The sequence below is a fragment of the Opisthocomus hoazin genome, chromosome 20 (genome assembly GCF_030867145.1).
Source record: "Opisthocomus hoazin isolate bOpiHoa1 chromosome 20, bOpiHoa1.hap1, whole genome shotgun sequence".
Taxonomy (NCBI): Eukaryota; Metazoa; Chordata; class Aves; order Opisthocomiformes; family Opisthocomidae; genus Opisthocomus; species Opisthocomus hoazin.
In genome coordinates, this window is record NC_134433.1 from 10785551 (window position 1) to 10809570 (window position 24020).

General features: G+C 40.3%; 2 protein-coding genes across 3 annotated transcripts; both read left to right on the top strand.

The window, feature by feature from the left end:
* Window positions 1–69: 69 nt before the first annotated feature.
* MRPS17 (mitochondrial ribosomal protein S17) lies at window positions 70–3920 on the top strand. 2 transcript variants are annotated; one of them, XM_075440413.1, is made up of 3 exons: window positions 70–151; window positions 1543–1689; window positions 3186–3920. In XM_075440413.1, exons 2-3 carry the CDS (start codon window positions 1567–1569, stop codon window positions 3474–3476), a joined length of 414 nt encoding a protein of 137 aa, XP_075296528.1. In that variant the 5' UTR covers window positions 70–151; window positions 1543–1566; the 3' UTR covers window positions 3477–3920. The 2 variants fall into 2 exon arrangements, with proteins under 2 accessions (XP_075296528.1, XP_075296529.1); XM_075440414.1 differs by lacking the exon at window positions 70–151 and adding an exon at window positions 197–299.
* A 2292-nt stretch (window positions 3921–6212) lies between these two features.
* Window positions 6213–21252, top strand: NIPSNAP2 (nipsnap homolog 2). Its single transcript, XM_075440397.1, has 10 exons — window positions 6213–6339; window positions 10654–10793; window positions 10872–10917; window positions 13763–13857; window positions 15822–15892; window positions 16297–16437; window positions 16862–16893; window positions 18217–18311; window positions 19156–19239; window positions 20043–21252. Exons 1-10 carry the CDS (start codon window positions 6254–6256, stop codon window positions 20105–20107), a joined length of 855 nt encoding a protein of 284 aa, XP_075296512.1. The 5' UTR covers window positions 6213–6253; the 3' UTR covers window positions 20108–21252.
* The last annotated feature ends 2768 nt before the right edge of the window (window positions 21253–24020 follow it).

The following is a 24020-nucleotide window of genomic DNA, read 5'->3' on the forward strand; positions in this document are numbered from 1 at the left end:
CCCCCTGCGCCTTTAAAACCTCCCCGGGAGGCTCCTCCCCTGCCCGCCGCTGGCCCCGCCCCGCTGCCGCGCGGCTCTTCCTGCTTCAGCTCCGCCCCTTCCGGCTCCGTTTCTTTAAGACCCCTGAGGCGCGGTGGCGGCAGCGTTGCTGGTGAGGGGGGCCAGGGGATGGCTGCGGTGGAGCCAGGGCGGTGGGGCTGGGGCCGGGGCTGGGGCTGCTTCCCGGGGCCGGAGGTGCCCGAGGCGCTGAGCTGAGGCCTGGCGCCTGCGAGACAGGGCCTTCCCCCTCAGCCATGCCGGTAAGGGAAGTTGCTGCGGCTGGGCCCGGCGCGGAGGGCTGTGGAGACCCGGGGGGGGGGGGGGGAGGGGAAGGCCCCGAATCTGTTTGAACTTCCTCCTTTAACCTCTTCTTCCGTGTGAGGTACGCCTAGCCTAGCTGTCTGTCTCCTGTCTTCCTGGTATCTCCCTTGTGCTTTGTGGGTGTTGCTTATTTCGTAGGCATTTGCCTCTGCTTGGCCTGGTCCCTGTGCAGTTCTTAGCTGTGTGTTACAGGAAGAGGGCTCTTGCACTGACCCCTTCCTCCAGCCCTGTGGGTCACACTGCTGAGTCAAGGGTGGTAAAAGCAACCACAAGTATTGCTGCCTGAAACATTCTATCCTATGGATGTGTCCCTGTATCCCTAAACTTTGATGTGTTGCAACATTAAGGCAAGAGTCACTTAGTTTTACAAAATAGATGGAGAATTCCACAGGTGTCAGTTGTGCTTAATAGTACATAGCTGAGTGGGAGAGAAGTCATTAGCCTTCATCAGTTTTTAATACTGGCTCAAGTCTTCTAATGTTTAGCTATCTATTTTGCCTGTGACTCTTGCAAGAGTGGTATAGAAAGCTCTCCCTAACTAAACAAAACAAGTAGGTAGGGGAGTATAATTATTTCCAGGAAAGATACAGCTCAAAAGTGATTACACTTACTGTAGGTCAGACAGCTCTTTGATAGGTCATTTAACCTTTGAGAAGTCTATTACCTTTCCTAGGTTGCATCAGCTCAGCTAATAACGAGATACACAGAAGCAAATGACTCTGACCAGAAGTTATAGGTTGCTCCCTGTTTGGGTTAACTCGGGTCATATACAGACCTGATTAACAGGTCTCCAGAAAAAACAGCTGCTGGCATATGAGTTAAATTCATAATAATTTCCACAACTGCACATTTCTATATTGTGTATGTGGCAATTGGTATGATTCAAAATAATTTTGTCAACTTTGTGGGATAAGGTCTTATCCTCACACTATTATTTCCATTCTTGCTATCCTGAAGTGACTTTCCCTGGTAATGGGGATGTGTTCATATCCCTTCTTACATTGTGAAACAAGGCTGAGGTATTGCAATATATGGAGTTTTTAACTGCTTACACCTATCCTGTTTTTCCAACAAAATGATGTAATTGAGCTGTTAGTCTGAAATGGGAATCATAATTTTGATATTGATCAGAAATTGATTATGTTTTTTGTTAAAATAACTTGTCTGCTTGCTTGTTGCCAGGCCGTGGATGACCATAACTAAACAATGTCTGTACCACGTGGAGCTGTCCATGCAAAATGGATAGTAGGGAAAGTAATAGGAACCAAAATGCAGAAAACAGCCAAAGTGAGAGTAACAAGGCTTGTGCTAGATCCTTACTTACTAAAGGTAAAAGCTGGTTAAGAACTTGTCTTGCATGGTGATGTTTGTACTGTGTGGAGGAATGTTTTCTTGATTTGACTCCTAGAATTTTTGGTAGCTCTTTACAATGCAAACTCCTTGAGGAACTTTCTTAATGATTTGGCTGTGGGGATGGCTGCAGAGGATGAAAAGCAGTGTGTTGTGAGGATACTTCTATACAGATTATCTGCTAAATGTGTTTCTTCGAAGTGCTTTGTTAATGCACTTCATTTGTTCTCTTAGATTTAATTTTTCATTTTGATTTGGAGTATGCTTCATTTTGGAAACTTGACATTATATTAGTTACTTTTACGATAAATTTTGTAGCTGTTTTTCTGTATGCATAATTGCAAACATACTTGGTATTTGAATCTGTACTGGGATGTGCTATACAAGCTTTGTATTTTCACTTCTTGTCAATGCATTTCAAACAGGGAGGCTAAAATTTTCCATTTTCAGATAGGGAAACCGTGGCACATGTAGGTGGAATAACTTGCCTTTGGTGACCAGAAGGTTAAGGATAGAGTCAGGATTAAATAATGGGTCTTACATATCCCAATCTAATACTTTATCCAGTGATGAACCTGTTAATTTCCTTCTTAAAAGAAAGATTCTGAATTATGCTGTTCCAATAAGAATGAATACTGAATTTTTATGTGAAAGAAAATGAATTGAGCAAGAAAACTGTCAAATGGCAAACTTCAAAATACTGATTTCAGGGCTGATGAACTTTAGATGTATTGGGAAGTTGCATCAGGGGAGATTTAAATTGGACATGAAGAAAAATTTCTTTACTGAAAGAGTGTCAGGCATTGGAACAGGCTGCCCAGGGCAGTGGTGGAGTCACCATCCCTGGAGGTGTTCAAAAAATGTGTGGATGTGACACTTTGGGATATGGTTTAGTAGACATGGTGGGGATGGGGTGACGGTTGGACTTGATAATCTTAGGTCTTTTCCAACCTATGATTCTGTGATTCAGTTCTTGAAGTGTGGACTGTGCAGGGAAGTCACTCAGCTTGGAAGAGCCAAGGCAGCCTTCTTGCTGGAGCAGTGCTGATGTGAAGCATCCTAAGGAGAGGAAAGGCTAGCACAGCAGAGCTGGAGAGCAGAGAGGCCAGTGGAAAGTGTTGATGCTAGGAAAGGGAATCTGTTAAGTGAAGAGCTTGTTATTTTTACCTGCATACACATGTTCACTCTGAACTGTTTTGTGTGCTTGACTTTTTCTTCCCCATCTCCTTTTCTAGAGGATTGGCTGGCAACAACATCCTGACCAGAGATTGTCAGGGAAGGATAGTGCTGTACTTTCTTTGGAAAAACAGTGGAGTGCATAGTTGCATTTATCTTTGTGATCCAAACTGAATCTCATTTAAAAAATACATGAAACTCCTCCTTAGTGAATTTTAGTTTGGTTTATATTAACTATATATTTGTCAATTGCTGAATTTTGAAATCTAATGCCAAGGTTTCCTTTTTTCCTTCTACAGTTCTTTAACAAACGAAAAACCTACTTTGCCCATGATCCATTACAGCAGTGTGTTGTTGGAGACATTGTTCTTCTGAAAGCTTTGCCTGAGCGAAGGAGCAAACATGTGAAACATGAACTGGCTGAAATTGTTTTCAAGGTTGGAAATGTCATAGATCCAATAACAGGAAAGCCGTGTGCGGGAACCAGATTCCTTGAAAATCTGTCAGATTCAGAAAATCTGACAGAGGCAGATACTACCTATCTAAGTGAAAAACTTCAGGAACTTAAAGTTTGTTCAACAGACAAATAGTGTGGAAAATATTTAAACAGAAGGCTTTTCAGCTTGTCTCTGTCAGGGATTTTCGGGGCCCTGCTGTTGTACATTAAATGTTTCAGTGATATCTGTAGTCTAAATAGTAAACATAGTTGCTTATAAGAAGAGATGTTACAGATTGATAGCCACCTTGAATTTTTAAATGAAAATACAGAGAAAATGTGAATTTAGTGTTAACACTTCATTTAGTTGCATGTAGTTTTTCCCCAAGCCTTGACAGAATCAAAAGCCAGCTGGTCACTTGGAATGACTCCTCTGTGTTGAGAAAGGCAAGAGTACAACTGTATAATGTTTAAGTTTGGTGGGAGGGTTGTTATATTATTTGATTGTTCTGCATTTCAGATGGTCTTTTGTGGTTTGTAGGATTACTTAAGATAATGCTATTAAACCTTTTGAAAGAAGTGTAGAATTTTAAAACCAGCTATCTGCATATATCCTTATTTCCTCTTATAGTTGTTCATACCACATTGCAGTATCTTCTAACTTACAAAATCTCTTAAAAAAAAAAAAAGCCACTGCCACTTGCCCTTATAATGGCAGTAAGGTGAGAATAAAAACTTGGGTAGCTTAGCATGGTTGCCCTTGTAACCTGTCCAAAGGAAGTATTTAGTTCTGGGAGAGATGGATGTCTTTGAACTGCCAGCAGGAAATAGAATCTGATAAGAATACAAAACCAAAAAAAGTAGAAGTGAAGATGATTAGGTTTCTCATCAGAAAAGCTAATTAAAACAACACATTTTGGGAGAGATACAGGTGCTGATTTGCCTCATACTTTAATATGAAACCAGAAGGCCATAGGAGTTAATGATTAAAGATCACTTTATCCTGCTGCAGCTCTGGGGATCTTGTGTCCTGTCTTCCAGGACATAAAGCAAACTAAGAGTGTGCAGCTGTTGCAGCAGCCTTGTGTTGCTGACTTTTCATCAAGATCTAAGGTGGCTTCTGCTTCAAAATCCAGTGTTTGTGGAGGCAGCATTCCATGTCCTTGTATGGAGGGGAGTGGTATACTAAAGCTATGAGAAATCCGTTTTGAAGTGTCTACCTGTTATTGGTCTTTAAGATCAGAAGCTAAGCAAGGTGTATGTGAACAGAGTTCCTCTGACCTAAAATATCTTACTTTAGGAAACTGAGCCAGCTTACACTAGTAAGCTCTCAGTTGTGTTTTCTTCCATTGTCAGTGGTGTAAATCACTTGCTTTTTATAACTTCCTTCACCTGCACAAAATCAGTTTCAGCCTGCAATCTGCTAATGAAGTGCAATTCAACTCAGCAAATTATTTGGGCCAGGAAGAATGAGAAACATACATTTGCTTCAGTGCCTCAAACAAACAAAAAAAATACTGCTCTTTGAAGGTTAGTCCTCGAGTACTCTTCTGCATGTCAGATCAATCTGGGATGTCAAGACACCTTGATTCAAATGTCTGTGTAAATCAATAATGTGAATGTGGCCTCTGACTTTGAGGAGGTGTCTTAAACACATGGCTGTAGGTTATTCTTGTTGATATGTTTGTTGAAGTGGTTAAGGTTTATGTAAATTACTCAGTAACTGTAGCTGGCTGATTAAAGCCCTCATTGGGAAGTGGAAGGAAACATCAGCTCTGATGCCTGCTCGAGTGAATGTGAAACTTCATCCCTAGCAGAGATTGAGAGAAATCAGACCCAGGCTAGCACGTGGCCCTGCGCTGTAGGAAATACACTTCAGTTGTATCCAAGCAGGCAGTAAATGATTTTGACCCTCAGGACTTAATGTGAGTATTTTAATAACTAGAGATATAATGGTTTTAAGAAATAGAAAAAGTTTCCTGTTTGGTTAATGAGTTGCATCCACATCTACTTGTGAAAGTAAATCATCTTTCCATGTATCTCCTGTGACTTTTCTTGAGTAGCTGTGAAAATGTCATTTTTTTGAGATTGATGCATCACAGAATGTTGTTAGGTTTTTTCCAGTTTACGGGTAGGCTCTTAGAGGGTTGCTCAAGAGCTCAAGGTGCTGTCAGACCAAAATGTGATTAAATGTACATAGTTTGAAGTGCAATTCCTTTTTAAGAATGATGATGACAATTCTAGGTTACATTTTTTTTAAAGAGGCACTGCAAACATTGTACTTTACTGATGTTAAATCACATTGCATGTGCTAGCCTCTGACTTAGAGTGCTGATATAAAAATCCTAAAGTGGCAATGGCAGCTGTGCAGTGATGTGATGGTGTATGTGAAGTTTGTATGTAGGAAGACAGGGTTTGGTCATTAACTTGCTCTGTATGTTTATTGGCTAGTTGCTTTTAGAACTGTCCTTTAATAGCCTCAATGTAAGTTTATTAAATTATTTAAGAATTTGACTATAGCACATGCCACCAGTTCAGCTAAATTAAATACTACTGTAGCTGGAGCAGTGTGAAGAAAACATTTCAGCTATCTGTGGGTGAAAAAATCTATTTGGGCAATAAGAAACAAGTTTTTGCACATGATTTTAAACAGTGCTTGGGCTCTTCCTTGGTGTTTTTCAGGCGAGACCCCAAACCAGGGCTGGGGTCACCCCAAAAGCTGAGCAGCCGGGCTATGGAGCTGGGGGGGGTCCCTGCCGGGGGCAGGTCGCGCATGCGCACAGCTGGCTTCCCCCTGCCGGGGGGCGTGGCCGGCGGACCACTGCCCCGTCACCCCGGTGGCGGTGCGCCCCTCGCGCCCGGCGGCGGCGCTGCAACGCCCAGCGCGCGCCCCCCGCCCCTCCGGCCCAGGAGGGAGGCGGCCGGAGCAAGATGGCGGCGCGAGTGCTGCTGCGGCGGAGCCTGGCGGGAGCCAGCGCCGTGCCGCGCCTCCCGCCCGGCGGCGGCCTGGCCCTCAGGTGAGCCCTGAGGGGGTGAGGCGGGCGGGAGAGGGCAGCCGAGGGAGGCTGGAGACGGAGCCGACGCCACCCCCGCCTCCCCGCGCCCCGCCGCGTAGACCTCCCCCCCTCCCCCCTTTGCTGACTGGAAATGGCGCCCCGCTCGCTGGGGCCGCTGACGGGCCGGGCCCGCGGCCCTCCCGTGGGGCGGGGAGTGCCACCCGCCCGGGGTGTCCTTCAAGGTCATGGGCCCCAAGGCCAGCCCCTTCCCGCCTCTGGGTGGGGATGACGGCCGCGCCGAGCCCTGCCCTGCCGCGGGGTGCCCGCTGCCGCCTCTGCCCCCGGCTCGGGCTGCAGAGAGCGCCGGCACCCCACGGCCCCGTGTGCGGGGTGTCGGGCTGGGCAGCCACCCTGCACGCAGCGGTTCCCGATGCTGGGGTGTATGTGGATGCTCTGCACCCGGATATCCCTCCGGGGTCAGGGTGTACAGCTTCTCCACATCCCAGCTCCACGAAGCAACAGGGTGTGTGGCCGTGCTGCATCTCGTGTCCTCTGGTGTCGGGGTGCGTGGCCGCACACAGAACAACACCCCTTGGTGTCAGGGTGCACAGCTGCTCTGCGCTTCTGGTGCCAGGTTGCACCCCTACCCAACACCCGTGTTGCCCCCGGTGTCGGGGTGCGTGGCTCTGTGCACCGGCGTCTCCCTGCCTGCACGATGCGCACCTACACGTGGACCCCAGCATGCGGGTGCACCCCTTGGGTGTCGGGGCATGTGTATTCGTACTTCCCTTAGGAACGGGCGGGTGTGTGCACATGCGTACAACCCTAGGGTGTCAGGGCACAGGCACAGACACATCCATCAGGCTTTGGGTGCAGACATTTGCGTGCCTGATGTGTGAAGGGTGGGACACACACACACCCCTCCTGGGTCACAAGGGTGCACACACGCGTACACAGCTCTCGGGGCACAGATGTGCACACATGTGCCTTGGGCACAGGAAGCAGACACGCATGCTCCCTGTGTGCTGGAGGCACAGAAGTGGCCAAGCTGGAATCGGTCTACACAAGTTTTTTCCTCCCTTTCCTTGAAACAGGAAAAAGCTGCTGTCTCAAGCCTCAGAATGGGCAGCAGCCTCTGTGCAAGACTAAAGGCATCACTGCAAGCAGCTGTTTGAAACAGGGATGGGGAGAGTTGGGACGAATATATGTTGTGAGATTTTATGTGCATGTTTTGGGTTTTGTTTTCATTTCAAATAAACTTTGTTTAGACCACAGATCAAAAACTGTCAGTTATAGACAAGTTGTTTTTCTTTCTCTTCTAGGCAGACATGGGTCACTACAAAATCTAAATATTTGACCTGATACCTCCCACTCAGTTTATATTTTGTGGTAAAGCATAAGCTAAGTGGGATAGTGTTTTCACCATCGTTTTTAATATCAGCAAACTATTCAGTGTTATGCTTGTGTGTTCATAGCCCAATCTGTAAGCAAGAAAACTAAGCCCATAGTTGTTTGTAGGAGAAGAACTTGCTAGCAAAGTCAAGCAGTACCTTAAAAGATTGCGTGAAAACTGTCTTTAATCAGTATTGTTCCAGAAAATAAAAAATTATGAATTGTGATGGTAATTCCATATAGTGTGTTTACGTTCGTTCTATGTGTATATTCACATTTTCATTAGTGGTATTTGGGGTTTCAAACAATTTGGATCCAGTATGTTTTACTTGGAGCAGATATTATAATATTGTGGGGCATAATGTTAACAAGTTCGTTAAAAGTGGATTATTTGGATGATGGATTAGTTTTGAATTAATTTGTGCCTGATGCTCACAGCTGGCAGTCCAAAGATATGAATTTAGTCCCTGCTCTTTCAGAGCTAATCTTGGGTACATATTGTCTGCACAAATGATCCAGTAATGAGTTCAGGGCTTCTTGATTTCTGGTTGTCTAGAATGACACCAGTAGGGAAGGACTTGTCTGAGGATATGGATTAAAAATAAGGCCCTGGCATCTCAGTTTGGGTGCACTGACTATCTGCTTTAATAAACTTCAGCTGTTACCATTCTTTATTATAAGTAAAGTGTGTATCTAGATGGATAGTTGTGATTTGTTAGTCATTGTTCATGAGGAACTTTACAATTGTAGAGTGAAAGATTTTACATAACTGTAAAGTATTACTCATTTAATTGTATTGAAAATTAAATATACCCCCAGTTTTAGGTGCAGTTTAACATTCAAGTCATGAGACTTTCCTAATAGCAAAGGAATTTGCTTTTCAGTATTATCCCCATAACTCCACCTCACTCTTGCTGCTGATCAAGGTGGTTCACAAAAAAAGATTATTTGTCTCTTTCATCTTCAAAGTTTTCTGCAAACAATACTCCTCATAGAAGAATGCTCTATGTATTAATTTGCTAACTCCATTTACTAAAGGGGAAGAAACAGCAATAGCTTAGAGGTCTGAGCTGCAAAAATGAACACTGCAGGACTGGGATTGAGTTCTGTCCCCTAGAGCCCCATTTGCTGTCTAGTGGGCATTAGTGCTTACTTTAAGGTGGCTTTTTAAAACAGCTTGGATTTATTAGGTGAGGTTTACCCCCTGTCATCTGGGACAGCTTGTGTTTCTGTGGCACCTCTTGTAGATGTGACAACACAACTGCAGTCACCTGCGCCTCGCCTCCTCCAGCTGAGATCAGAGATGCACTACTCCAGGCAGCTGTGTACCCTCTATTCTAGCAACAGCCTTATTGTGGCATGCCCTTTCAAATGCCCGTACTCAGGAACAGCTGCTTAGCTTTCAGCACAGTAACATGTTTGTGTGTTTGCCTAGGGCTAAAGAAGGCACTATTTTCAATAAATACACCAAGAAGGTATTTACCAATTGCTTCTTAACACCGAAGGTCATCTCAGATGCAGTTGTTCTTCTGGTTGTTATTGTTTCCCTGCTTTGAAATACTTTTCCTTTCCTCCATCCTGCTTCTACAGGGTGAACCAATGTTATGTTGTTTTCAGACATTGGGACTAAAAGGTTGATTGTTGAAAAACGCTGCTAGTGTGAACTACTTCTGTGTAATACAGGCAGACGTGTTCATGAAGATGTTTTTCCCAAAGGAAGCTGAGATTTTCTTTCCCTATATTTTTTTTTCCTTGAGTGGTTGTCACAGACTTTTGATAGCCAGAAGACAGTTTGATAACTGAAGATTGATAGCTATCTTCTGGATCTCCTAGTCAGTAATTAAGGGTGAGAAATTGACTTCTGAGGCAGGAAAAGGTTTACATTTCCAGCTGTAGTGCTACATATTTAGAATTTCAGAGAAATGTTTTAGTATTTCAGCGGAAACCCCATATCAAAAAGAGGCAAAGTGAAGGAAGTGCTTCTTAGGAGAAAGAAGGAAAAGCATTTGAGCTTGGGGTCCCCTGTTACACGTCATAGAGAATCAGTTAAATACATCAGCTTTCGTGTCTTTCTGCACAATATTTGGTGATTGAAGGGTCTTCTGTCAGCTAGAACAGAGAAGAATAATTCTTTTAACACCATTTTAAAAAAGCACAGTTATCAATTGTAATGTTTTATGTACTCTGTGGTGTAAGGGAAAGTGGTGTTATTTTGGAAGTGTACTTGCAGAAACTGCCTAAAGATTAGATAAAAAAAGACAGTGAAATTCTTCTGTTTCAAAGAAAAGGAAATTGTGAGTGTTGTACAGAGAATGTGTATCTGTACCCCTACGTAGTACAGTCACCGCTATTTTGGATTGAAATATTTGCAGGCTGTTTGTTTTCTGCCACTCGTAATTTTTCCGAAATTAGACTTTCATTATATTTTTTCTGTTGAAAGATGCGCTATTTAACTTTTCCTTTTTTAGAGCGATATTTAAGCAACATAAGAACATATGGAGGTTACTTTCCTATTTACACTGTACAAATTTTTCCTTATGCACACTGTCTTTGTGCTCTTTTTCACTCTTGTCTGTGTACGTCAGGACAGACCCAGCCCGCTTGAGTAAAGACACTTCATTAAAAAGAAAATAAAATAGGCAGCAGAAGCAGCCACCCACCCATTCCCTGCCATGTGCACGACAAATAAAAGTGGATAGTCTACAGTTAACTGTTCAGCTCTTTATCTAGTAAAATGGTTTGTGAGAGGGTAAATTTCAGTGCGGAAATAACTGCCTTTACCTTGCTAGGAAGTGGCTCGGTGGAAAGTTTCAGTAACAGATGTATATGTAACTGTGTGTTGTGATACTGTTTGCATTAAACTTCATTGTGCCTGTTTTCCCTGCGTTGTGGGCATTTTCGAGACACGCTCAGTGACAGTATAATGTACTTGTTAATACGTAGGGCGCTGGTATCTTCAGCTGGCAGACCTCGTGAAGACAGTTGGTTAAAATCGCTATTTGTTCGCAAAGTTGATCCAAGGAAAGATGCTCACTCCAACCTTCTAGCCAAAAGAGAGACCAGCAGTCTGTATAAACTACAGAGTGAGTGATATTTTTATATTTAACATTACTATTTCTTTATTCTGTTCCTGCATTTCTCACATAATGTTGTTGTTTCAGTTCACAATGTAAAACCAGAATGTCTAGACGCCTACAACAAGCTTTGGTAAGTGTATGTATTATGTTTTCATATTTTGGACATGTTAATTTGATCACTAGCTGTTCTGAAAATTGGAAAACACCATAATTATTTAGAGGGGAGGTGGATAAATTCTGCTTTTACCTTCAGGGTATGATGGTAAATAGATCATGTTATTCTTGGAAGGAAATGGCAAAAGATACCTTACTCAGTTCACTCCCTGCCTTCCCTTGTGGAGGTGTCATTTTCCCACGCTGCGATTTAGGATGATGCCTTTTGTGAAAACATGGGTGACATTTGTTGGAGCAGCTTTCACCTTCCCTTAGTTGTCTCACAATTGCTGCTCCATGTGGGTAGATCCTGGTAAGCTGGCATGTCCCACTCCAGCTGCTATGTAGGAATGTGTTGAGGCTGGTACTGTCTGCATACAGGAAAGAAAGGGAGAGATCATGGGTAAGTAAAATTGCATGCCAGTATTCAGTTGAAGTGTAACTTTGAGGAGATTTTAGAAACCCAGGGACTGGCTTTCAGTTCATCTATATCCTTGTACAAAACTAGTGTTCCTGAGATCTACTCTTAAAGAGCTGTGCAAGTCCTTGGATAGGATCTTTGCAGTGGGGTGGTATCCTCCAAAGAGAGCAGTACTGTTATGGGTTTTCCAAAAAGTTACAGCTTTATAAAATGTATGAATTAGTAACATTTTAAATGTATTACTTTAAGGATGAAATTGTAGAAATATTAGTCCTGCCTACAAAATCACTCTTCTGGAGCCAGAACAACTGCCTTTTCAAGAACTGTGTGTTTAAATTTGGAAATGTAGTGAGCCTCACACATTTCAAAACAGCAGTGCTTTCTCACTGACATGATCATCTTGTCAGTTAAATAAAACATTCATAGCATAATGATACCCTACTGCAACCAATTTCTGAAGCGTGGTGTATTGGTGAGAACACCAGCTGTGCTGGAGGGTGGGGAAGACGTTCACAACTCCCAGTTTATGTCCTCGACTCTGTTACTGTTTGGCTGTACAGCCATGAGTAGTTAGTCTAACATCTCTGTGCCTTCATGTGTTCAGCTTTGAAATGGGGCTAGATAACCCAAAACTGTTTTCCTTGCTATACAAACATAGAAATACACTAGAATAACATTCAGTCCTAAGGTATTCTTAGCTTTTTTGTTTTAAAAAATAAATACACAGAGAAGCACAACTAGCATTCAACCAACTTTCTGTTTAAAAGCTTAGTATAAACGTCCAGTTATACAAGACAGGGAACCTCTTCTCCAGGTTATCTCAGGAGCTACCCAAATGTTGAATGAAAGTAGAGGCTTTCATTTTCAAGGAAAGAGACAATAGCAAAGAAAGAAACTGCTAACAGCAGTCAGATGAAGTATGTGTGGTTAGATTTATTCTTCTAAACCCAAGTAAATTTAAGTATTCCAGAGAAGGAGAAAACTTAAGAATCGATTGATAAAAAAAACCTAAGCCTCTCTGAACTTCCTTCCTTCCTCTCCCTAAATTAAAAATGAACAGGTTAATTACCTATTCTGTATCAAATCAGAATAGGGATTAGTCATGTATTAATAAATAATATAATGAAGACAATTATGAGAGTACTTCATGAATGACTGTGGTTAAGGACCCTTTCTGAAAAATTAGTAACAGTTATTTTTAAAAAGGAAAAAGATGGTGTTCATATGGTATTCTGTGGGCATTTTTTTCTATATTTTGCAACAAATTACATTATATACATTATTGGAATAATTTAACATGCCTGTCCAAAGCTGCCTTTCTAGGATCTCATTATGCTTTGCAAAAATGAACTGATGGTGAAACATCCTTGGAAGCATCCTTGGAGAGTCATTCTATCTCATTATTTAGACTGTGTAGTGGGGAATCTTGAGGTACAAACTGGTAATGAGATTTGCTCAAGGTTGTTTAGAAAGTCAGTGGCAGAATCCAGAGGCAAACTCCTATCTGATGACTCTCAGCCCAAGACCAGCCTGCTTCCTATTATTTGATATTGTGCAGAGACTCATTGCCTATGAGCCAAACTGAGTAAGAGGGGTAATTATTCAGGGAAAAATATTAAAAGACAAAGTTCAACCAGACTAATTGAGTTATTCATCAAAGTACAGTGCAGTGAAAGCTGTCTTAACTGAGTCAGCATTTGGGAAAACTTTATTTCCTAGTGATAATGTAGACCACTTTTAAAGTTTGGAAAAATGTTAGAAATACTGGAAATAGTCAAGCAGAAATTGTGTGTTGGAGGTATTTCTAAGGCAATTTCACTGTACGCTTTAATGGATAAGTTGCCTCAAGCTAAGACCACTTTCTGAAAACATAGAAAGCAATAACGCTGCATACTATGAAGTACAGTCATCATTTGATCTGTCAAAATGCTTGTTTTTATTCATTCAGCTCAACAGAATTAATAACATTGTAACTGGTACAGAAGACTGTCCTTTCCTATTCTTGTGTGTTCTACCCCCCTTGATAAAGAAAAGCTTTTCCTAAAGCAAATCACCCATGTAGTTAGGCTGCATTTTCTGTAAGTGAGCCATCCCAATATTTATTTTCCTAGTTTGTTGGATAACCTTTTAGGTGATAGACATAATGCATCAAAAGAATTCTGCCATGCTGTGTATTTGTCATACAGTCTAAGAAATGGTAACACTTACCTTAATTTTTCGTAGTGTTGTAGCTATCTTTCCCCCTGTAAGGCAGGCCTTTGTATTTCAGCTTTTTCTTCTGAAAAGTAGACCTTGTGAATTTTCATACCATAATGATAAACGTGTGGTGATTTGTTATACATATCAACTGTAGCCTCCCTGAAGGAAATGCAACATAGTGTCTGTATTCCTTGTTTTCAAGTCAAGAGGTGCTGCCAAAGATTCATGAAGAAAAACACTACCCATGTGCACTGGTGGGGACTTGGAACACGTGGTACGGAGAGCAAGATCAGGCTGGTAGGAGATAGAAGTACAACAGAATGTAAAACCATACAAGTGAAACGTGTGCTTGGCAGGTTTCTTCTCTTTAAATCATCTCTGTTGACAGTAAACCTTTAGCAATGTATACAGTGAGGGTGTGTGTGCATCAAGTATCAGTAGTCATATTAACGTTTACAGTGCTTGCTTTTTGTCTTGTTGAGTTTGACAGTAAAGCATTAAGTCCTAAAATTTGTCCTATTGTTAATATGCTTTCGTGTTTTCCAGGTGGTAGATCAACAGGTTTGGGAAATGCTTGTAGAATGCGGTCCTCTAGTGGGCACAGATCATGTTTCTGAATATTTAGGGTAAAGGCAAAGGCTTACAAAGACAGAGCTTATCTTGCGTGGGCCATTATAAAAGCGTTACTCAGACTTTCATACTGTAATTGCTGTGTGATAGCGAAACGCAAATCATTCACACCATCTGAAAAAATGATTGCATTGTAAACTCAACAATAAGCTGGGCTTTTATTGGAGGAGAAGAAAACTCTTTCTGTTCATGTTTGTATAAGGATACTGCCTAGCTGTTCAGATTAAAAATGTATTGGAACGAGAAATTACTGAAGAGCTGCTACAGAGGTAACTACAAAGAGTCGAGCGTAGAGAGAAAACGTGCAAAATTTCCTAGGCTCTGGGAAACTGAAGGAATGGGAAGCCACGAATATGGAGTGGTGTACTGATATTTGTTAGGTAGCTCCATTGTTAGAGCTATGTGTAGTATCAATGTCATTGCTTCGTTATTGAAAAATATACTCATGTACACATTAATTTTTCCTGCAATCACAATATTTTGCAATATTGACCCTGAACAAAGGCGAAGAAATAACAGTAGATAAACCAAACAATGTCTGAGAAACAATTCTAGAAGTTGAAGGGAAATTGGGGAATGAAGCCAACTGAAATGAGAGTATCTTAGCCAAGTCTCATTCATTGCTTTTGTAATGTATGAACACACACTGTATCTGTAATTGCATCTCTAGCCTGCCTGGAAAATGTTATTGCAACAGTTCTAGCAGTGTAATAAAGCAGATTACGGGGTTTTGACTTGTTCAGTACTTGTGCCCAGGCTGTGTTACTATTAGGTGGATATATCAAATTTGCCCTGGGGCTAAGACAGCAGAAGCAGGCGCATTGGGTGAATCTGCTGTCATAGTGAAGTGCCTTAAATTAGTCTCCAGTTTGCTCTCCTGGAAAAGGCATAAGACTGCTTTAGAGGAGAGGAAATAGCTTTTGTGACTCTTTGAGGTGAAATATTGTTGCCTTGCTTTATTAGGTACTTGTAAATAAATGCTGTTGTGATTTATTAAAGGGATTTATTATGATTTGGTAAAGAGAGAATGCTTTGAAAAAACTGAAATGTAGATACCTGTTTTGAAATTGTTTTTATAGGGAAAATCCTAGCAAATGTAACAATTCGAGCATGTTCAGCTATCTTGTGCTTTTTATTAATGTAATGTTTACCTCAGAAATAACATTTGCATCATTTTTCATGTCCTACAGATAGTATGTTGCTCTTTGTACTTGAGTAATTTACTGGACTAAAAAGTCTACCCCTCTATTGCTCTATTGAAATTGATGTAAAACACATTTTTGGAATTGTCATCCTCCTAAATTGAATCTCAATTTCAACTACAGTCGTGTAAAGTCATCACATCTTACTAGCATGCCGACAAAAAGCCCTTGCAGAAATTTCCCTGTTATCTTCAGAGTAGGTTGCAAAATTTTGCAAGAGAACCCTTTTCAAAAAGCAGATGATTCCATTATTCTTAAAATGTTCAAATGTGTAGTGCTTTCTTTAATGAAAATCTGGTTTTAAACCTGTTACCTGATTTCTGTTTTGTATAATTCTGTAGTATAAAGAGCATTTTATACTGTGATATTCCATAAGATTTAGCACTAGTCTATGACATCCCTGAAAAAGCTTCCTTTTTTCTATTTCAGTTCATCTGTGGAGATATGAGGGAGGCTATCCAGCTCTCAATGAGGTCATGAGTAAACTACGTCAAAATAAGGTGAAATGCATTGATTTGGTTAGAATTCGTTATTTTACTCGGAAGAGAACAAAGAATAGAGAAAAAACCTGCGTATTTGAACATCCCCTTTTACTTTGATATCCCATCATTTCCTGTACAAACTTAGAAACGTCTTTGGAAAAGGATTTATTCTCATATTCAGAAATACTGAGGTTTAATATCTGAATATTTTGTGAAAGATTTACGCTTAGTGTTGTGTAAACATGCCACTTGAAATTTTCAAATATGCCAGGGGAATTTAGATGCCTTTACAATTTAAAGGCTTTCAATGTCCCCAATCCCCAAGACAGCATTAAAGAAAAATCCAAGCCACCGTATGGTATACTGCGTTTTGTTGTTGAAACATAATAACACAGTTTGACAGCGATCGCATTGTTTCATAGGAATTCACAGAGTTTCGCAAAGAAAGGGGTAACATGCTTCTCTCGCGCAAGAACCAATTATTGTTGGAGTTTAGCTTCTGGAATGAACCTGTTCCCAGAGAGGGCCCTAATATTTATGAACTGAGATCCTATCAACTTAGGGTAAGTTTAAATTTTTCTTTTTTTTTTTTTTTTTTAAGCTCTCTGCTGTCGTAAAATGTTCAAAGCACGTTTATACAATGTAGGTGGAAAACAGACCTCATCTTAAAAATCTGGTTCTTATCAAAGCTGGTATCTGAGTCATCATTGCTCTCGAAGTGTGAGGTCCAAAATGAAGGCAGGCTCCAACAAGATACTAATATCTGCAGGGCTGAAAACCCCATGATTCCGTTTGAGGGAAGCTTCAAACTCAGAAGTAATACAGTTAGTAAACAGAGTAATTACAGATGATTATAATATGCTAATCACTTGAAGCAAGTGATTTTATTAATACATAGTGTTTTGCATACGTAGATGATGTGAAAACTGTCCAAATAGTCTAACTTTCTTTAAACTACAGTTTTAACAATCTGTTTTGTTTTTGTAGCCCGGAACAATGATTGAGTGGGGAAATTACTGGTAAGTGTTGCTTTAGCATTTGCATTCTCCTATTTGAGAGATGTACGTTTAAAAATCATGGGGTGGAGATGGCTGAATGGTGCCAAAGCATTTCAGTCACCCAGTTAATGGCCTGCTTCTGTAGTTATGCAACTTGTAAGATAGTTCTTTGACCCATAATTTATCCTTTGAGGAAAGAAAGAGGAATTATGTGTGCAAACAACATTGTGAGCTCTGTGATTTGGCTTTCCTTCACATAACCCTTTTAGTTTGATGTAATATAACAGAAATAATTTATTTTTAGCAGAAAACACTGCTCAGTGAAGGGTGGCGGTTAACTCCGTGAGACTACGCTGATCTTTCACACCACCACTAGAAGCTGATTTAGTTTAAATGGCCTAAGTCTTGGCTCTTTTAATCTTTAGAAGTCAAGTTGCTTCTTGAAAACCTATTGAGCAGCACATTTATATTTTAGTATATAGGTTAAAAGCATTTGAGACAGTCTTCTCTTGAGTATATGCTTCTGATTCTGTTTTTTTCAAAACAGTGCATGTTTTTTTCAATTTATATTCACGAAGGCCATGCAGCTCTAATGGTTGATAGTTTAATAATTTGGTGTATTTTCAGTTATTCTGACAAAGGTGAAGACTTGGATTGTTAGATGTGTCATTGTCATTCATATAATTTATTTAGTTACAGTAATTTGAATAAAGTAAATTAAGGTCCCTTCCAGCCCTTACCATTCTATGTTTCTATGATTCTGTGAATTTAGAATTTTTATAAAATAGGCATATCTATAGTGGTAGCCAATCTGTTTTAGAAGATGCAACAGATTTATAGTTAAGAGAGATATTGATCTTATTTACACAACAAATCAAGAAGTATTGCACAGGAGAGCTGCATAGCAAAGGTCCATGTGAATAAAAAAAGCTGTATTCCACTACCACAAAATCTATAGTAAGTGAGTGTGGCAAAGATTATATGACTGGAACTCAAGGATTTAGTTTTAGAACCTGCTGTAAAAATGTGCTGCCAACTTTACACTGTTCCAGCAATTACTGTTATACTGGATCTAATGTTAAAGACAAAGAATGATGAATGTACAGTCTAGTGAAACTGTAATCCTCCAACTTTAACTCATTCTAGCAAGATATATAGGTATATTTTAATTAATTAGTCCTTAAAATCGGTGTGTCATGGATTTTTGTCTCATTTTTCGTTACTGAAGTGTACTGCAAATGCTGTTTAACATTCAGGCTTCATTTCAGCTCTGTTCTCCTTTCAGTTATCACTTGTTTCCTACCCAGATGTGCTGGTTTTAATGGCTGCTTTGCTCTTCTATAGGGCTCGTGCAATTCGTTTCCGACAGGATAGTGATGAAGCAGTTGGAGGATTTTTCTCACAAATTGGACAGCTGTATATGGTTCATCACCTCTGGGGTAAATTTTTTTGTGTTCTCTGCTTTTTTCTCACTGAATCAGACCCTAACAGACCGTTGACTTTGCCCAGGAGGCGGGATTTTTACAAAAGGCAAATGAATGTCTTAAGGGACTGTTTTTGTTTTACATCAGTAATGTTGATATTCTTAATTTTTGTGCAGGTAACTTTATTTCTTAAATAAGCAAGCAGAAGTGAACATTTAATGTTTTGTTCTGTTTCTGTCAACAGTTTCTCGTGGGCCTTTTTGTTAGGGACTACTTGTTTGCTTTCAATAACATAAGCATGACAAGCCATATTCTGCCATCTGTTTTCTCCATCCCCATGCAGGCTGAAGTCAGGTTTTTACAATTTAGTTTCAAGTATCACATATACACACCTACAAAAAGGAAAGTCAAGCTTTTATTTACATTACTATGTCATGGTGTTTTTGCTTTCTCTGTATGTTAGTCTCCACAAATGCTTAGCTACTTTCATGTTAGGATTGTTTCAACTTGAAGAAACTCATTGTCTAATACTTATTTTAGAAAATATGCAGTATTATCTTCATATCTCGACAATTCAGAATGTTATATTCCAGCATTAGAAATCTGACACCACTCATGTAGGACTGTACTTTGTTGCATTGTGTGTCTTACCTGTGTCCAAGACATTCTCTCTCTTCTCCAGTTCCTTTGCATTGGTTTGGAAGCTTTTCCTTTTAGTGGAGGTGAACTTCTGACTTTTTTCCTTCCCAGTGTTTGCAGCCTCCTAATTACGCACTAGAATACTATGGAGGGAGGTATTCATGTGTAGAAGGAAAAGGAGTTGCTTCTAAGCTTCGTGCTTGTTCTTTTCGCTCACCAGCTTACAAAGATCTCCAGACCAGAGAAGATATAAGGAACGCTGCGTGGCATAAACCCGGCTGGGATGAACTGGTCTATTACACAGGTAACCCATTAACTTCATTGGAATGCTGGGGGTAGACTTTTGTGCATGCCATCATTTTTGTTCTTCAGTACATTGTACAATGATAAAAAGTTTTGCACCTCTGGTGTGCATGTGTTTGTGTGTCAGTTTATCTGCTGTAAGGGAAAGGAGGGACATTTCACTAAGCTGTAAAGTGAATTTTGCAATTGATCATATAAACCTGGAAAAGTTGCCTAATTGCTAAAAATTTGCTATGTTAATAGTGACTTTTTATACAAGCACCTCTCCTGTAGAAGAATAGATTTGTGTAAATGCCTAAGTTTGTGTCCAAAAATTAGGGAACCAATAGTGAAATTTATCTTTATATCAAATTATTACCTCTAATATTTCATGAAATACGGGAGCCTTGTTAAATGCATTCCTTTGAAAAGGGAATTCAGACTTTGGAACTAGAAGCCAGGAGATCTTTGAAATCAAAGATGGTTTTCATAACAAAACTCACAGAAGTATGCCGAGCATGTCAGATTTTGGTTCCATAGGGTACATTTCAAAGGAAGTATACCAGAAAAATGTAAGATAACTTTCATTATGGTGAAAAGGAATAGGAATATTTCTCTTGAAAGGAGCAGACAGATTACATTTAAAAAAATCGCTTGTTCTCAAAACTACTGTGCTTCAGTTACAGGAATGTTGGTGGTTACTGGTGACTTGGCATGCACTAGCCAGGAGGGTAATTTGAAGACAGTGATATCTGTTCAAACTGGGTGTGCGGAACAGCTAATGGTCTCTGTTAGTGAAATTAAACCGTCTCAATTTTTTTTCAGTGCCCCTTATTCAGGAAATGGAGTCCAGAATCATGATACCGTTGAAGATTTCTCCGCTTCAGTAAAGTGACTGATTTACTTGTGCCTACATAGATAAAAGTGACAAGTATTTGTCTTAAATTAATTTATGGTATACGTTGTATATCATAGTCTGAAATATAAAAGTACTGTATTGAGCTTATGAAAGAGACCTCTTTTCTTCAGAATCAATGACCTTTTGCTCTTAGGATTGTACCAGGAAAAAAAGAAATAGCGGACTGTAATTAAAAGGTTGGTTAAGTGAAAACAAGTACAAAGACAAATATGAGTTCCTCTATGAGACAGGTCCTCAGGTTAAGTATGGCATACAGTATTTAGTATCTTCTGGTACATAGACAATGCCCAGTGTTCAGTAACAGCAACAGAATGGAACCTTATAGTTGCTGTGGCCTTTGTGTGGCATTATGATGACTGCAGATTTCAAAAACAAACACAGGAGTTCTGAAAATACAAGCTCTGAAGCCGTGGGGCAGCTCTGAAATACGCGTAGCTGTTCTAGCAGGCCTGAAATCAGTAAGTAGCTGTATGTTGACAAATAGGCAGTCATTAATTGAGGATAATGCTGTTTGTCAGGTGATAGCTTACGGACAGAGAATAGAGCATTCTGTTTTGCAAAGACTCTGAAGCCTGTTGAAACTAATCGCACGTTTGTGTGTCTACACCTGAAATTAATTTTGTGAAGTATGACCTATGGTTTTCAAAGAGGTACTGACAAGACATGGTTGTTTGAACATTCTGCAGGGAATCAAGTTCAGTTAAATACATTTATCTCTGGAAGTAACTTGGAGATCTAGGAAAAGGGGTTTAATTAAATAAGCAGTCATGACTTCAGACATATTTTTGGTCGGGTGTTTCACTAACTGTACAGTCGGTACTTATGAATTGACGTGTGAAACTGGCGCATGTTGAGTCAATAGGATTGGCATAAAGCAGTGTACCATTATGTCCAGTTCTATTTTGGTTTCACTTTTAGACTAGAATATATCAACACTTTTGTTGTCTGCGATGATGTGAACATCCTGTAAGTGACAATAATAGTCTCTCTTCAAAGTGTCTACAATAATCCATGTAACATACAGAATGTACAAATCAGTTACTGAATGTCCAGTTTGTACATTTCAATGAGTTTTCAGGAAGAACATAACAGTCAATAAAATCCTTTTAATTTTCACATTTTACTGGCACCTTATATGTATTGCACCACCTGTGTTTTCTCTCATCTTGCAGTGTTTATTATGGAAAATTTGAATAATTGCATAGAATGTTTCAGATCAGTTAGCCAATATCACTTCTTTGTGTCAGGGACAGCATTTCCCAGTATTCTCCTCTCGTTCTCCAAAATTAATTTACAGTATCTCCATTACATCCCATTTTGCTAAGTGTTCTAGAGGTCATAAGTGCTGTGGTGATAAATACAAATATTTTTCCTTTCAATTTTTCTCCACAAATTATACTTAATTTTTCAGGTTGGATTTCTTCTTTTCTTCCCATGGGAAATACACTGCACTCTTGCCTTCGCTTGAATTTCAGCTTGAACAAAGTCAGTATTTGATTGGATTCTTGTCTGTTTACATATTTTCCTCCTGTTATCAACTGATTTGGGGATTTTACTGAGTAAAATTCTGTACTATATTAGCTCAGAGTTCTCAGCGTGGTTTAACTCAGTGGGCCAAGTACATCATTTCAGCTGTCCCTTCTTGTAAATCAGTCATGAACTGTACTGTCAGCTGAGGCTGTCACTTTTCCAGAATTTTGGGACTACTGTTTAGCTACAAAAGGCAAAAAGGGTGACAATGTCAGCTTCCAGTCCTTGTTATTTCTCCCAGTATCCTCCCATAGTTCTTGATCGTAGAGGATTGTTCTTGTAACTTGCCCCTCGTAACCAGCAATCTCAGTTGGAGGCAGAAGGCAAAAAATTTTTTTGGAGTTACAGGATTTTGTGGGTTCTGATGCAATCCGTGTTTGTTACCTTCAGCTGGGAGCGCTAGGAATTCAGTTCAGTCAGGCAGAGCTCTTACTGTTTAAGGACAATGAAGTTTTGCATGAATAAGAAATCTAAGAAATAACGGGATGTTCTGCAGGGTGACATCATACGGCACAAGTCTCTTCAGTCTTTATACACTACCTAAGATCTGAATTCCCACTAGGAGCATTGTAATGTATTATGAACATGCCTCCTGTAGTTCTGAGCTTCAAACTCATGCTCTGGCTGTCATCAGAAAGAGATTAGTTCCTGTTATTTTAGTTACAGGTAACTGCAAATTCACTGAACATAACACAGTAGAGAAGTAAGCGATGCAAATCTTCTCATGGTTCCCACTGCCTGAGCCCTTTCTGAAGCTGGTTTTTCCCTGTTGTGAACACTTGTGATTTTCCCTGTTAATTTCACAGCCAAGTCTGCATTCTTCCTTTGACTAGCAGTACTTCAGCATTTCCTAGGGCAGAATTTGTAGAGTTCAGAACTGAAGTCACTTTCCAGTGGTTGGAATGTGGGGAACAGTGCCTGGAAGAGTCTCTGGTAACTATGAATTCTTGTTCCACTGTAATGAAGAGACCATTAAAACTCAAGTTTAAGTGTCCTGTAGTCTTCCTAGAAAAGACTGCAAGTCTGTTCTTCTAAGAAGGCCCCTCATGCAACTTGAATGTATAACTTAAAGCAATTCTGACTCACTGAATAATCGCATTAAAATGAAAGGCTTTGTATGAAGTGGTGTGGATCCCCATGCTCTGAGTCAGGAGACCCACCTGAAGACCAGATATTACTTGCCTGAAGTGTGCTACTCTCCGGACTTTGCTCTACTGTGATGGGACGTGTCCAGGTAAATCGGTAGCTTGGCTGTAACATTGAAACTTCCCTCACACTGCTTTATTCTTTCATATTTTTTTCCAGCATTTTGCAGACAAAAGAGCTTAGCCACTCACTAAGCTAAGTAATCCTGTTGGTACCTCCTGGACCAGAGGTCAGGCTTGATATTTGCCCAGTGGGAGTGGTATTTTTTCTTCAAACCAGTCAGACCTAAAGAGCTCTTGTGAAATCCTTGGCACAACACCGTGTTTCCATAGCACTCAGACTGGCAGAAGGTACTGCTGTGAATGTTAACATCTCTGTGGCACAGAGACTCCTGCACGGTCTTCTGACTGTGGCGTTACTGAAATTACATACACTTGAAGCAGAGCATGTCACGGTGTTTGTAGGATCAGGGTCTGCAGCTGTAGCTGATTAGCTGCATATTAGGATTATTTTTTTTTAGTGGCTTTTAATTCATTGGAAAGCTACAGCAAACAGAAATGCTTCTGCTTCATAATTGTAGAATTGCGGAGGAACAGGCTGAGTGAGAGCAGAAAGAGTTTATACTTGTTCTACTGATGCAGTCTTGGATAAACAAAAGCATGATTGTACATGAGCTGCCCTTGGAGCTGGCTGAGGTTTTTCTCAGGAAGAATTTAAAAGAGATCATCTTTAATACTCCCAGAAGAGTTCTGGTGAGCAGCCTGCCAACTATTGTCTGTCTTGGCTTTTGTAAAGTTTTTTAAATGCTCTGTAGGGATATTGAGTGTAGCTGTTTATATGCCTTTAAAAAGCCATCAGAAGTTTGTTTCTGGAGTTATTTTCTTTTAACCCTTCTTCTCCAGTATTTAAATGCTCTTGTAACTTCAAGCAATTATTGCCTCAGTTTTTCTGCGAAAAACTGTAGATGGCATCACTGAGAGCTGCCATTCATCACTCTCTGGGGCTTTGTTAATATTTCTTTTCCCTGTATCCTTTCTGATGATGTCACAGAATGGACAGAACCAGTATTTGTTTTAGTTGGTAGTGATGCTTAAGCAATTGGACAGGAGCTCACTCACTGTACCTTGATTTAATCTTACTAAATTAAGGAAATCTAGTACAAGTTGTAACAACCTGTGATTATCTTGTGGAGAGAGTGTGAGATTTTG